The sequence below is a fragment of the Coregonus lavaretus genome (assembly GCF_964263955.1).
Source record: "Coregonus lavaretus genome assembly, chromosome: 28".
Taxonomy (NCBI): domain Eukaryota; kingdom Metazoa; phylum Chordata; class Actinopteri; order Salmoniformes; family Salmonidae; genus Coregonus; species Coregonus lavaretus.
The window spans coordinates 31,334,354-31,349,598 of record NC_140015.1 but is presented as its reverse complement, the minus strand read 5'-3'; the positions used below and the strand labels follow the sequence as shown (position 1 = coordinate 31,349,598).

The 15,245-nt window shown below is 45.2% G+C and overlaps 1 protein-coding gene across 2 annotated transcripts in view; it reads right to left on the bottom strand.

The window, feature by feature from the left end:
• LOC311104213 (neuronal-specific septin-3-like) overlaps positions 1–15,245 on the bottom strand; it is a 105,524-nt gene that overhangs the window by 15,009 nt on the left and 75,270 nt on the right. For both annotated transcript variants that reach the window (XM_084145948.1, XM_084145949.1), the window contains 5 exons: positions 13,342–13,563; positions 6,013–6,141; positions 5,712–5,793; positions 3,577–3,714; positions 602–719 (listed from right to left, as the gene is read on the bottom strand). In XM_084145948.1, coding sequence (XP_084002074.1) covers positions 602–719; positions 3,577–3,714; positions 5,712–5,793; positions 6,013–6,141; positions 13,342–13,563 — 689 coding nt within the window. The remainder of the gene's footprint in view (positions 1–601; positions 720–3,576; positions 3,715–5,711; positions 5,794–6,012; positions 6,142–13,341; positions 13,564–15,245) is intronic.

Here is a 15,245-nt window from a genome sequence, read left to right as displayed (position 1 = left end):
TGCATCTACTACTGCTACTATTGCTACTACTACTGCTGCTACTTCTGCTACTTTCCCTCTCTTTCGGGCTCTTGGGGTCTGTGATCAAATTACTTTTTAATGTTCCAGATCCCCACCACATAAGCGGAAGTGATGTAATGGAGTCCACTGTGGCCACATCAGCAGTCAGGGGAGAAAGGGAAGGAGACGGGAGAAGTTGGACAGAACTCACAGAACTCTCCTCTAGCCAATCCAAAATTTGGGAAGGGAGGGAGAGAGAAAAAGAGAGAGTGAGATGGAGAGGGAGAAAAAGGAGGGAGGGAGAGAGAGGTTGGACTCCCACTGAACTCCTCTCTAGCCAATCCAGAGCCTGGCTTTATAAGTCCTGACCTCACAAGTACTCTATACACACAAAGCATCCTCAGTGTTCTCTCATTGGCCAGTGACCGAACGGGCAGCAGTGGCCAAACAATTTAAGAAACATTTCCTGTTGCTGCGGAGAACACAAAATATGTGAGAGAGAGAGAGCGCGAGAGACCGCATGCAACAGAAAGAGAGGAATTGGAGACAGATAAAGATGGAAGTAGAGAGGAATAGAGCGAAAGAAAGAGAGAGAGCTCACCTTCTTTTTGAAGAAGTCCCTCTCCTCCAGGGTGAGTGTGTCTGCCTTGGCGATGACAGGAACAATATTGACCACCTTACTGAGACGCCTCATAAACTCCACATCCAGAGGCCGCAGACTGAGAGCGAGATGGGGGGGAGGGGTGAGAGAGGGGCCTCAGTTCACCTGTATTTATAGCAGACCTGGGTTCAAAAACTATTCGAAATGTCTCAAATACTTTGAGTAAATGCTTTAGCCTGCCTGGAGCGCCAGGTGGGCAGGGTTTTCACTTTTGGGACTTTTCTGTTGGTGGTTCCATTGCAACAGGCAAGCTCAATCAAGCCTGGCTAATGTATTAGAAATTATTTCAAATAGTATTAGAACCCAGGTCTGCTTTATAGTTGTTGTTCAACAGTCCTTATTTGGGTCGACAGTGTGATACATCCTAGAACCACCAGAGGGCGGTATCCTCCAAGACAAATACCCACAGCACAGCTGTCTGAGGGCAACCCAAGCACAGACATACAGTACAGTAGCGTCACATACATACTCTATGGACTAGCTAAACCTACTGTAAATCTGAGACCCACATCAGTCAGTGCATGTCTGTAACTGTCAATTAAACCACACTGAGCCTTGAACGGAGCTGAGCCTTGACCGCCATAGAGCTGTTGGTTGGAGAAACCCATTCTTCTATAAGTGTGAAACTCATCCGTCTGTGGTTTGTGCAGCTGACGCTGGCTCAGATCACTGCATTATAAACTGCCCATTGTCGACAAAGACCTTTGGGTCAGACAGACAAGCATGTGCACACACACACACACTGACACGCATATGCACACAAGCATGCACACACAGACACACTCTGTTCTCTTATCGCTCCCACTAGAGTATTAAACAGACTTGGACAGTTGTTGGGCAGGACATGTGACAGACATCTGCAACGCTGGAAGAACATGAAACAATGCTCAAGCTATATCAGAGGGGGGGCACAATATGTCATGGCTATCGCTCTTGTAAATCGCTCTTGTAAAACCACAGACATGAGGGCAAAGCCTGCAGTCCACCACAGGACAGGACCACAGGCCATAGCAACAATGGGTAGAACCATTATGGGGTACATGCAAAGGAGGAGCAGACATGACACAGGAGGGAAATTCAATTAAAGGGTAATAGCTGTATACTGTACCAACAGGTGGGCTATGATGACTCATTTTGTGTGTGTGTGTGTGTGTGTGTGTGTGTGTAGATCACCATGGCAATGTGGAAATGCAAAACATGGTCTCAAAAGCTAAACAGAATCAAGCTGTTGATTGTCAATCAGCTGTGGTCTAAGGCTCTGCATCGCAGTGCTAGCTGTGCCACTAGAGATCCTGGTTCGAATCCAGGCTCTGTCGCAGCCGGCCGCGACCGGGAGACCCACGGGGCAGCGCATAATTGGCCCAGCGTCGTCCAGGGTAGGGGAGGGAATGGCCGGCAGGGATGTAGCTCAGCTGGTAGAGCATGGCGTTTGCAACGCCAGGGTTGTGGGTTCGATTATAAAAAAGTATAAAAAATTATGTAATGTAACTGTAAGTCGCTCTGGATAAGAGCGTCTGCTAAATGACTAAAATGTAATGTAAAATGTGCTGAGAGCGAGAGCGGGATGCCAACACACACACTGGAAATCCTCAAATATACATTTCCCTCCTTCTAGGCTACAATAGTTCAGGTAAATGTGTAACAACAACTACTACTATAGTTGAGGTAAATGTGTAACTACTACTACTATTGCTAGTAAATTCAATTTGCTGACACCAGCATAGTCAGATACAATGGCTTCTCCTGAATTTACTATCGGTACGCCCCAGACTGTTAAGGTTCCCAGGAGTGTTGGGTTAAACCAATACACCACGGATGGGGGGGCTAGCTCTATACGAAGCTCAATCAGGCCCAGATGTGTGAGCAGCAGTAACACCAGAGACAGAAACTTGGAGCAGGGAGGCAAACACATGCGTTTGTTTCAAGGCCTAGCGAAAGAGAAAGAGAAATACATTTTTTCCAGTCATGGAAAACGGGTGTTATGGGACGTGTTGCAACTCGCTGCCTGTAAAACAGGAAATGGAGGGGGGTCTGGAAGAGTAAGTGTTTCCACATCTGTCTGTCCCTCTCAGCTGCTGGAGCAGAGGAGGATCCACTACAGGTCAAGTCAGAGCGGTGGTGAGGGGTAGCAGAACATGAACTGTACATTTAGGGCAGGTTTCTCAGACATAGACAGTCCTAGTCCTGGACTAAAAAGCGTACTCAATGGAGAATCTCCATTCTGGCTGAGAATCTGGCCCATACATAGGCTGTATGTTACACAGAAGGGCACAGTATGACGTTCTACATTATATCTGATATTTGAATGGCACAGCACGGGGCTTTAGATTGTTGTTATAACTAACGTGTATTAGAAAGTCATGCCAAACTCACTGTGTTCTCCTGTTCTGTTCTGATGATTCTGGGCTATTTGAGTAGGACTCTCCCTATGACTCACTGCTTATCTAACATAAATCACTTCCTTCCCTCCCTCTCTCACTCTCTTTCTTTCTCACTCTCCCTCCTTTTACAAACTCCCAGTTACATACTCTCTACTGTTCAGTCAAGGACAACAGGGGGCAGCAGCACCGTTGCATTGACACTGTGCTTGTGTGTGTATGACAATTATTGTGATTGATTACATGCCATTTTTGATCACTCAAAAGGCATGACAGCTGCAGCATAGGACAATTTATTTTTGTTGAATATCCAAAGAATGAAGCTTAGCTAATAATCAGCTTGACTACCTCCCAGCCATATCTAAACATTCACCTGAAACATTCCACACATTCATACCCTTCACAAGGAATGTGTGAGTGTGTCTGTGCACGTCTACCTGTGTGTGTGTGTGTGTATGTGTGAGTCTGTGCATGTGCACGTCTTCCTGTGTGTGTGTGTGTGTGTGTGTGTGTGTGTGTACGCGTGGCAGCACTCACCAGTGTCCAGTAGGGGGTATGAAGTAGATGCAGCAGTGAACCCGTGAGTCTGGAATCCTCTTCTTCCTGTTGATGTTGATCTCCTCCTGAAGGTACTGCTCATACTGGGCATTAATGAACTTCATGATGGGCTGCCAACTGTGGAGGGAGGAATGGGGTTGGGGGGGGGGGAGAGAAGACAGGAAGTGGAAGGAAGGGGAGAGGCAGATTAAAAGTTTTGGGGGATGGATAGAGCGAGACAAGTGAGAAAGACAGGAAGAGGGAGTTAGCAGGGGGGAGAGAAAGAGGATAGATTAGGTCATATACAGTACTGTGTACACTAGTCATCTAGATGAGATGGATTGGGTAACCATTTATATTAACTGTATATACAGTACCAGTCAAAAGTTTGGACACACCTACTCATTCCAGGGTTTTTCTTTATTTTTTTACTATTTTCTACAATGTAGAATAATAGTGAAGACATCAAAACTATGAAATAACACATATGGAATCATGTAGTAACCAAAAAAGTGTTAAACAAATTCTCTCAACCAGCTTCATGAGGAAGTCACCTGGAATGCATTTCAATTAACAGGTGTGCCCTGTTAAAAGTTAATTTGTGGAATTTCTTTCCTTCCTAGTGCGTTTGAGTCAATCAGTTGTCTTGTGACAAGGTAGGGGTGGTATACAGAAGATAGCCCTATTTGGTAAAAGACCAAGTCCATATTACGGCAAGAACAGCTCAAATAAGCAAAGAGAAATGACAGTCTATCATTACTTTAAGACATGAAGGTCAGTCAATACAGAACATTTCAAGAACTTTGAAAGTTTCTTCAAGTGCAATCGCAAAAACCATCAAGCGCTATGATGAAACTAGCTCTCATGAGGACCGCCACAGGAATGGAAGACCCAGAGTTACCTCTGCTGCAGAGGATAAGTTCATTAGAGTTACCAGCCTCAGAAATTGCAGCCCAAATAAATGCTTCACAGAGTTCAAGTAACAGACACATCTCAACATCAACTGTTCAGAGGAGACTGCGTGAATCAGGCCTTCATGGTCAAATTGCTGCAAAGAAACCACAACTAAAGGACACCAATAAGAAGAAGAGACCTGCTTGGGCCAAGAAACACAAGCAATGGACATTAGACTTGTGGAAATCTGTCCTTTGGTCTGATGAATCCAAATGTCAGATTTTTGGTTCCAACTGCCGTGTCTTTGTGAGACGCAGAGTAGGTGAACGGATGATCTCCGCATGTGTGGTTCCCACCATGAAGCATGGAGGAGGAGGTGTGATGGTGTGGGGGTACTTTGCTATTGACACTGTCTGTGATTTATTTAGAATTCAAGGCACACTTAACCAGCATGGCTACCACAGCATTCTGCAGCGATACACCATCCCATCTGGTTTGCGCTTAGTGGGACTATCATTTGTTTTTCAACAGGACAATGACCCAACACACCTCCATGTTGTGTAAGGGCTATTTGACCAAGAAGGAGAGTGATGGAGTGCTGCATCAGATGGCCTGGCCTCTACAAATACCTGACCTCAACACAATTGAGATGGTTTGGGATGAGTTGGACCGCATAGTGAAGGAAAACAGCCAACAAGTGCTCAGCATATGTGGGAACTCCTTCAACACTGTTGGAAAAGCATTCCAGGTGAAGCTGGTTGAGAGAATGCCAAGAGTGTGCAAAGCTGTCATCAAGGCAAAGGGTGGCTATTTGAAGAATCTCAAATATATATTGATTCGTTTAACACTTTTTTGGTTATTACATGATTCCACATGTGTTATTTCATAGTTTTGACGTCTTCACTATTATTCTACAATGTAGAAAATTGTAAAAATAAAGAAAAACCCTTGAATGAGTGGGTGTGTCCAAACGTTTGACTGGAACTGTGTATATGTATGTATGTATATATATATATATATATATATATATATATATATAAAGAGAGAGAGAGAGAGAGAGAGAGAGAGAGAGAGAGAGAGAGAGAGAGAGAGAGAGAGAGAGAGAGAGAGAGAGAGAGAGAGAGAGAGAGAGAGAGAGAGAGAGAGAGAGAGAGAGAGAGAGAGATCTATGCATACATACATAGAAATATAAGCACATTATAAATATAACATTTCAGCTATGGATTGTATGGTTACTGTACCAGTTCTCATTGTTGATCTGATCCCCGAAGCCGGGCGTGTCGATAACAGTTAGTTTCATCCTCACCCCCTTCTCCTCAATGTCTGAACAGAGACAGAAACAGACAGACAGAGACACACACAGAGACGGTTAGATTGAATACAAGCACCTCTGAGAGGCCAAATGTACCTCAGACTGCAAACACAACACAAGGTAGACTGAGTAGAGGGTGAGATTGATAAAGTGAAAGATGTAGCTAGAGCGGTGCAGAAAATAAAAATAAACAGTAGGAGAGATGCTTCCTCCTTTCTTCTTCCTCTCACCGTGGCTGACAGACTTGATCTCGATAGTCTTGGGGATCTTCTCCTGGGACGTGGCCTGCACTGACTTACGGCTCACCTTGGACTTGAACAGGGTGTTCATCAGAGTGGACTTCCCTAGGCCGCTCTGCCCTACACACACACACACACACACACACACACACACACACACACACACACACACACACACACACACACACACACACACACACACACACACACACACACACACACACACACAACTGAATATCAGACACATTGGTCGTGAAAATAAATAGAATAAAGCCACAATTGACAGTTTAGTCATTTAGCAGACGCTCTGATCCAGAGTGACTTACAGTAGTGACTACATACATTTTAATACTTTTTTCGTACTGGTCCCCCGTGGGAATCGAACCCACAACACTGGAGCTGCAAGCGCCATGCTCTACCAACTGAGCTACACACAACACGATAGAAACTCTACAATGAAGGTAAAACAGTGGCTTGATTTGAACCAATACCCTCTCATCTAGTCTGACTGTAGGGAATAGACTACTCTGACAATGGTGGACTTCCTCTCACCTTTCTGCATAACATTCTTCAGACACTCTTCCCACTAACAGGTTCATTCCAGTGGTAATGAATGACTAGCATGGCCTTGTTATTTCACACCGAGACAAAGAGAATTTAACACCAGAGCTGTTCCAGCCTGTCACAGCCACTCAGGGGAGAAAGAGACACTATTTCACAAGATTTTGGCTGCAGTGGGAGAGAAGTTACAGGTGTCTGCAGTAAGGCCCCCACAAACACACGTTACGTCGGTTTTGTGTTCACCATTTTCTCTGTGGTTCTGAGATGAGTCACAAGTACAGAATAATGACTCAGTCTCTTGGCCAAGGCCCTCCCTCCCTCCCTCCCTCCCATTAAAGTTGAACTAAAGGAACTGCATGTCCTTTCAGGGCTCAGACCTGCAGTCTGGGGAAGCGCTCCGCTGTCAACTAAACCACACTGAGCCTTGAACGTTGGTTGGAGAAACCCATTCTTCTATAAGTGTGAAACTCATCCGTCTGTGGTTGGTGCAGCTGACGCTGGCTCAGATCACTGCATTATAAACTGCCCATTGTCGACAAAGATCTTTGGGTCACACACACACCAATAGTTTATGATGCACACACACACACACACACACACCTCCCCCTGTTCTATTATCTCTACCAATAGAGCAGGGTTCCCTAATTGTAATTTGTTATTTTTTTTGGGACATAAAAGACTGTAAAAACACCAGAAAATCAGCTCCAAGTGATTTGATTTTTGGAAATCTGTTCTAAATTATTCCCATGCATAATAGAGAGATGTATGTGATCGTATACAAATGTAAGCAAGGTTTGAAATGATAATGATTTAGTCTAATATTATATCTGTTTGGGCTTCACACACACACACACAGTTGCATAATAATGGAGGTTTATATGTTTAAACTTCATTTGGGATTTAAGGCTTCAAACAACTGATTAATGAATGGGCCCTCAGTGTCTTGACTTCCGACCGATAACATTATGGGAACTGGTACAGTATCGTCCCTTTACAACACATTTGTGTTTGCTTCAGACCTGAAGAATCAAAGCTTTCCAGAGAGCCTCTCCAGTGTTTCCACCATGTATAAGAATTAACCACTTACTGTACAGTCGTGGTCAAAAGTTTTGAGAATGACACAAATATAAATTTTCACAAAGTCTGCTGCCTCAGTTTTTATGATGGCAATTCGCATATACTCCAGAATATTATGAAGAGTGATCAGATGAATTGTAATTAATTGCAAAGTCCCTCTTTGCCATGAAAATTAACTTAATCCCAAAAAACATTTCCACTGCATTTCAGCCATGCCACAAAAGGACCAGCTGCCATCATGTCAGTGATTCTCTCGTTAACACAGGTGAGAGTGTTGACGAGGACAAGGCTGGATATCACTCTGTCATGCTGATTGAGTTAGAATAACAGACTGGAAGCTTTAAAAGGAGGGTGGTGCTTGAAATCATTGTTCTTCCTCTGTTAACCACGGTTACCTGCAAGGAAACGCGTGCCGTCATCATTGCTTTGCACAAAAAGGGCTTCACAGGCAAGGATATTGCTGCTAGTAAGATTGCACCTAATCAACCATTTATCGGATCATCAAGAACTTCAAGGAGAGAGGTTAAATTGTTGTGAAGAAGGCTTCAGGGCGCCCAAGAAAGTCCAGCAAGCGCCAGGACCGTCTCCTAAAGTTGATTCAGCTGCGGGATCGGGGCACCACCAGTGCAGAGCTTGCTCAGGAATGGCAGCAGGCAGGTGTGAGTGCATCTGCATGCACAGTGAGGCGAATACTTTTGGAGGATGGCCTAGTGTCAAGAAGGGCAGAAAGGAAGCCACTTCTGTCCAGGAAAAACATCAGGGACAGACTGATATTGTGCAGAAGGTGCAGGGATTGGACTGCTGAGGACTGGGGTTAAGTCATTTTCTCTGATGAATCCCCTTTCCGATTGTTTGGGGCATCCGGAAAAAAGCTTGTCCGGAGAAGACAAGGTGAGCGCTACCATCAGTCCTGTGTCATGCCAACAGTAAAGCATCCTGAGACCATTAATGTGTGGGGTTGCTTCTCAGCCAAGGGAGTGGGCTCACTCACAATTTTGCCTAAGAACACAGCCATGAATAAAGAATGGTACCAACACATCCTCCAAGAGCAACTTCCCCCAACCATCCAAGAACAGTTTGGTGACGAACAATGCCATTTCCAGCATGATGGAGCACCTTGCCATAAGGCAAAAGTGATAACTAAGTGGCTCGGGGAACAAAACATCGAAATTTTGGGTCCATGGCCAGGAAACTCCCCAGACCTTAATCCCATTGAGAACTTGTGGTCAATCCTCAAGAGGCGGGTGGACAAACAAAACCCCACAAATTCTGACAAACTCCAAGCAATGATTATGCAAGAATGGGCTGCCATCAGTCAGGATGTGGCCCAGAAGTTAATTGACAGCATGCCAGGGCAGATAGCAGAGGTCATGAAAAAGAAGGGTCAACACTGCAAATATTGACTCTTTGCATAAATTGTCAATAAAAACCTTTGACACTTATGGAATGATTGTAATTATCAGTATACCATAGTAACATCTGACAAAAATATCTAAAAACACTGAAGCAGAAAACTTTGTGAAGACCAATACTTGTGTCATTCTCAAACCTTTTGACCACGACTGTACTCCGATCAAAAACCATACCACAGAAACATTGCCATACAATACTTGGAATACATTTAGGATTTTAATCTGTATTGAAAACCAAAATTGCCAGTTCGGGGACCGATGTGATTGTTAAGAAGAGATACCAACCCTGTGCTCATGCTGTTGATGCCCCATACCAGCGGTACTGTATCACATTTTTAGGGGGCCTAGAATTCCCCTGAATGGTTGGTATGAATGGCTGAGCCTGAAGAGGAGAATCCTGTGAGCTATGGGACCTAGGTCAGGGCTCAGTGGGATGGGCTGTAGAAATGCTACAGTACTGATCCCCCTGGCTGAATGGCTGGACCCAAAGATCAGCCAGATTGTGGAGAGGAAGGATAGGGTATCAATACAACAATACAAGTGTATTAACCATTAGTAACCATTTAAGAGTAGGAGTGCTGATCTAGGATACATTTTGCCTTTTAGATTATAATGAATCAGATTGTTATAGACAGGGAGGACCTGATCCTAGATCAGCCCTTCTACTCTTAGATGCTTGATAAACACAGACCCAGGAGTCCTGGTTGTCCAGAGATCAGCCCTCTTCAGCAGAACTTCAAAGGTTGGTTTTTACTGTCCGCTGTACGCCTGGTATTTTACATCTTTAGCTCAGACTAACAGACAGATTAGCAGTGTGTGACTGAGGGTCGAGGCTGGTTATCATATAAGGAGTGTGGAGGTATGCCCAGCAGAATCAGCTTCCATAAACCAGGTAGCTAACATACGGGATGTAGGCTGCCATTACGTTCCCACTGTCCCAATTGAATAACATCTGGAGAAGTACCACAGATTAACGGGGTGACGGTTCAGATTACGATGGCGCTCTTCTCCCCCCTGGTGTGTGTGTGGGTGATCGCTTGACCCATGCTGCAGCTGTGTGTATGTGTGTGTGTGTTTGTATGTATTTATGTGTGTGTGTGTGTGTGTGTGTGTGTGTCCCCGTCTGCCCGGGTCTCATGTCTTTAGTGATGGCGTAGCCTACAGTCAGCCCTGAGCTGAATGGGTGGCAGGTTGCCAAGCGCTGTATCTGGGACACTAGGGCCAACCACAGGGGAATGTGAGAGGAATGTAGATTTGTCGGCACACTCCACACCACAGAGAGAGAGAACAGAGACACTAACCCTGGGCCCTGCCTCACCCCCCCCCCAATTGACTGATTTCCTTATATGAACTGCAACTCAGTAAAATCGTTGAAATTGTTGCATGTTGCGTTTATATTTTTGTTCAGTATACTTATTATATACCAGAGCAGTCTGTAGCATAGATAAATTCAAACATTAACCTAACGTCCTGTATTCTGTCTCCTTCCCTACAGCTCTGTTCTCACAGGCAGACTTAAATGACATTACACCTGAGTGCACTTATACACTGCAGGAGACTAAGTGGTAGTGTTGGATTTTATTTTCCATGGATGAGTCTGCATCCTCCCTCTCTGAAGTACCCCTGTAGGCTGTAGTCTAAGTGAGCCGTTTTATCCACGGAAAGAACCCACAGAGCAGACTGACAGTCGCGACATCTTCAAATGGAGACGCGGTGTGGAGACAGCATGGAAAAGGGGTTTTATAGGCACTGGTCTCTGGTGAAGGAAGGTGTGTGCGTGTGTTATAAAAAGCTACTGTTTTAAAATGAGCCATCACACAATAATGAGGGAGTGTCAGCATGGTGGGAGAGTGTCAAAAGGCTGTGTGTGTGGGTGTTTGTGTGTGTGTGTGTGTGTGTGTGGGGGGGGTGAGTGTGTGTATGCGTGTGTGTGCGTATTGGCTCAGTACTGGAAATGAGAGTTGAGAGGCTGGTTCAGGGAAAATTAGAGCATTCTTGATTACAGAGATCCTCTGGTTTAATTAGAGATCTACAGTGAGGGAAAAAAGTATTTGATCCCCTGTTGATTTTGTATGTTTGCCCACTGACAAAGACATGATCATTCTATAACTTTAATGGTAGGTTTATTTGAACAGTGAGAGACAGAATAACAACAAAAAAATCCAGAAAAACGCATGTCAAAAATGTTATAAAATGATTTGCATTTTAATGAGGGAAATAAGTATTTGACCCCTCTGCTAAACATGACTTACTTGGTGGCAAAACCCTTGTTGGCAATCACAGAGGTCAGACGTTTCTTGTAGTTGGCCACCAGGTTTGCACACATCTCAGGAGGGATTTTGTCCCACTCCTCTTTGCAGATCTTCTCCAAGTCATTAAGGTTTCAAGGCTGACATTTGGCAACTCGAATCTTCAGCTCCCTCCACAGATTTTCTATGGGATTAAGGTCTGGAGACTGGCTAGGCCACTCCAGGACCTTAATGTGCTTCTTCTTGAGCCACTCCTTTGTTTCCAACTCCATGTTTGACGGTGGGGATGGTGTTCTTGGGGTCATAGGCAGCATTCCTCCTCCAAACACGGCGAGTTATGTTGATGCCAAAGAGCTCGATTTTGGTCTCATCTGACCACAACACTTTCAACCAGTTCTCCTCTGAATCATTCAGATGTTCATTGGCAAACTTCAGACGGGCCTGTATATGTGCTTTCTTGAGCAGGGGGACCTTGTGGGCGCTGCAGGATTTCAGTCCTTCACGGCGTAGTGTGTTACCAATTGTTTTCTTGGTGACTATGGTCCCAGCTGCCTTGAGATCATTGACAAGATCCTCCCGTGTAGTTCTGGGCTGATTCCTCACGGTTCTCATGATCATTGCAACTCCACGAGGTGAGATCCGATCCTGTAGGTTCATGCTCTACAACATTCGGAGAGTACGACCCTGTCTTACACAGGAAGCGGCACAGGTCCTAATCCAGGCATTTGTCATCTCCCGTCTGGATTACTGCAACTCGCTGTTGGCTGGGCTCCCTGCCTGTGCCTCCCTGCCTGCCGCCCCTACAACTCATCCAGAATGCCGCAGCCCGTCTGGTGTTCAACCTTCCCAAGTTCTCTCACGTCACCCCGCTCCTCCGCACACTCCACTGGCTTCCAGTTGAAGCTCGCATCTGCTACAAGACCATGGTGCTTGCCTACGGAGCTGTGAGGGGAACGGCACCTCCGTACCTTCAGGCTCTGATCAGTCCCTACACCCAAACGAGGGCATTGCGTTCATCCACCTCTGGCCTGCTGGCTCCCCTACCTCTGCGGAAGCACAGTTCCCGCTCAGCCCAGTCAAAACTGTTCGCTGCTCTGGCACCCCAATGGTGGAACAAGCTCCCTCACGACGCCAGGACAGCGGAGTCACTCACCACCTTCCGGAGACATTTGAAACCCCACCTCTTTAAGGAATACCTGGGATAGGATAAAGTAATCCTTCTACCCCCCCCTTACCCCACCCCCCCCCCCAAAAAAAAAAAACACATTGTAAAGTGGTTATCCCACTGGCTATAAGGTGAATGCACCAATTTGTAAGTCGCTCTGGAGAAGAGCGTCTGCTAAATGACGTAAATGTAAATGTAAATGTGAGATCTTGCATGGAGCCCCAGGCCGAGGGAGATTGACAGTTATTTTGTGTTTCTTCCATTTGCGAATAATCGCACCAACTATTGTCACCTTCTCACCAAGCTGCTTGGCGATGGTCTTGTAGCCCAGTCCAGCCTTGTGTAGGTCTACAATCTTGTCCCTGACATCCTTGGAGAGCTCTTTGGTCTTGGCCATGGTGGAGAGTTTGGAATCTGATTGATTGATTGCTTCTGTGGACAGGTGTTTTTTATACAGGTAACAAGCTGAGATTAGGAGCAATCCTTTTAAGAGTGTCCTCCTAATCTCAGCTCGTTACCTGTATAAAAGACACCTGGGAGCCAGAAATCTTTCTGATTGAGAGGGGGTCAAATACTTATTTCCCTCATTAAAATGCAAATCAATTTATAACATTTTTGACATGCGTTTTTCTGGATTTTTTTGTTGTAAACCTATGACACAGTACACATGCATCCGTCTCTCACCATGTTAACTCACCCACTACCATGATGTTGTGTCTGTGTATGTTCATTGGGGTTTTAGGCTGGGTAGTTGTAAAGCATTTTGTGACAACAGCTGACGTAAAAAGGGCTTTATAAAATAAATGTGATTGATTGAATTTGTGTGCATGTGTTCTCTCCCTCCATGTTAACTCACCCACTACCATGATGTTGAGCTCGAAACCCTGTTTCATGGCTTTCCTCCGCATCTGTTCCAGGATGGCATCGATGCCCACATAGCTGAAGTCCCCCATGCCAGGACCTGGCACAGGCTTCTCCACCTGGCATGCTGCAGGCACCGCCAGGGGTGGCATCATCATCTCAGGCACGGCCACCTCAGACATGGCTCTACTGCTGTAGTTGGTAGTGACCTCTGACCCTGAGGAGAGAGGGAGAGATAAATAAATGTTGTCAGCACGAGCAGATAAACCATTTATTTCCTCTCGTGTGATCATGTATCGTTGAAACATACTGGACACAGATGAGCTTTCTACTGTGAAATAAAGAAAATAATTTAAAGTAGCGAGATAACAAAAACCTTATAGATTCAAGTAACCAACTTATACAGTTACACTATATTAAACATATACAGTGAGTAGAACATAAGAATAGCAGAACCATATTGCTGTGTCATCAGAAACAAGTGAAGGAGTTGGATAGATAGGTTTTCTACACAGCTGTGAGGAGCTAGCTACTAGCTAGACATAATAACCAAGCTAAACCTGGGCTAGAGCCCACACACCAGCCTCTGTTAGGACCTAACGTGGGCCAAAGCCCTGCTAATACTAACAGACAGCTGAGCACATCAGGACAACTACCTGTGGTGTGTGTGTGTGTTGGAGCTGGGGAGACAGTGTAAAAGTTGACGAGGTGCAGACTAGCGGACCATAAACTAAGGAAATGTAAAGAAAGCCCCCCTCTATAACACTACCTGTTATGTATTACTGAACCGACCGTGTTTCAGCACCACCCGGAGCCTTCTGCAGTCACACACTTACTCAACAGTCATATTTTAAGTAAACAGTCCCTACAGAGGGTTAGATACACAGTGCATGTTTGTCTGACCACCGCAGGGCTCGTATACAAGCATATACACTTGTGTACATTCATACAAGAATATTCTGTATATTGTAAACACATTTTCCTGAGTTATAGCAGGATCTCCCTGTGGATTCTAACTCATTTTAACCATGTATGCTGGGTGGTGCCTGATCATCAGGCATATTGTTTAATATGGTCCTGCTGATGATGAGAGAGTGGAAAAGAGAGAAATCACTGGGGCTGAAACCTGACCTACTCACAACTCTGGGCTCAACGGTGCTATTCAGGACGACACTCAGGAGGGCAGTCTCACACACACACGTCAATGAGGACAGTCAGCTCCTCTCTTGGAGCCACCAGGGCAGGCTGACAAGAATTGTACAGCCATCAAGATTCCATCCCCCCTCCACTCCCTCCCTCAAACATCCAGCTAGTTCCAACTCCGATAACAACAACACTGAAGAGAGAAGCCCAGGAAAATCCCAGAGTTCACCGTAAAGACTACTACACTAGCTTCTGGTAGGAAGAGAATAGGCCAGTATATCTTGTTCCCTGATAACACTTGATACTTGAAAACGGTCTTGTGAATTGAGTATGATGTCAAAGTAACAGTGTTTCCATAGAAACGGGTAGAGTAAGAGACACACCTAGCCTATAGGGAACTACCTCTAACTGGCCTAAACACCACTTCCCCATCCTGGTCCAGACACCAATCAGCTAGTTATAAAGGGCACTCTCCTCCATTAGTTTCCACTGCATCAGGTACAGAGTAATACTGATCAACATTTCACTATTCTAACTTCCAATACCTGGCTCTACCCTCCGTTTACAGTTCTTGACTGGCATATGAGGGTGGTTGGTCATAGATAGTCTGGTCACCAGATCTGTTTGTGCTTCAGCCAACTCTTCTGTCATGTTTGTTGTCATGGCATACAGTAGAAGAAAGGATGACTGAGGAGTTGGCTAAAGCACAAACAGACCTGGTGACCAGGCTATCTATGTCCGGCTAACCTCATATGC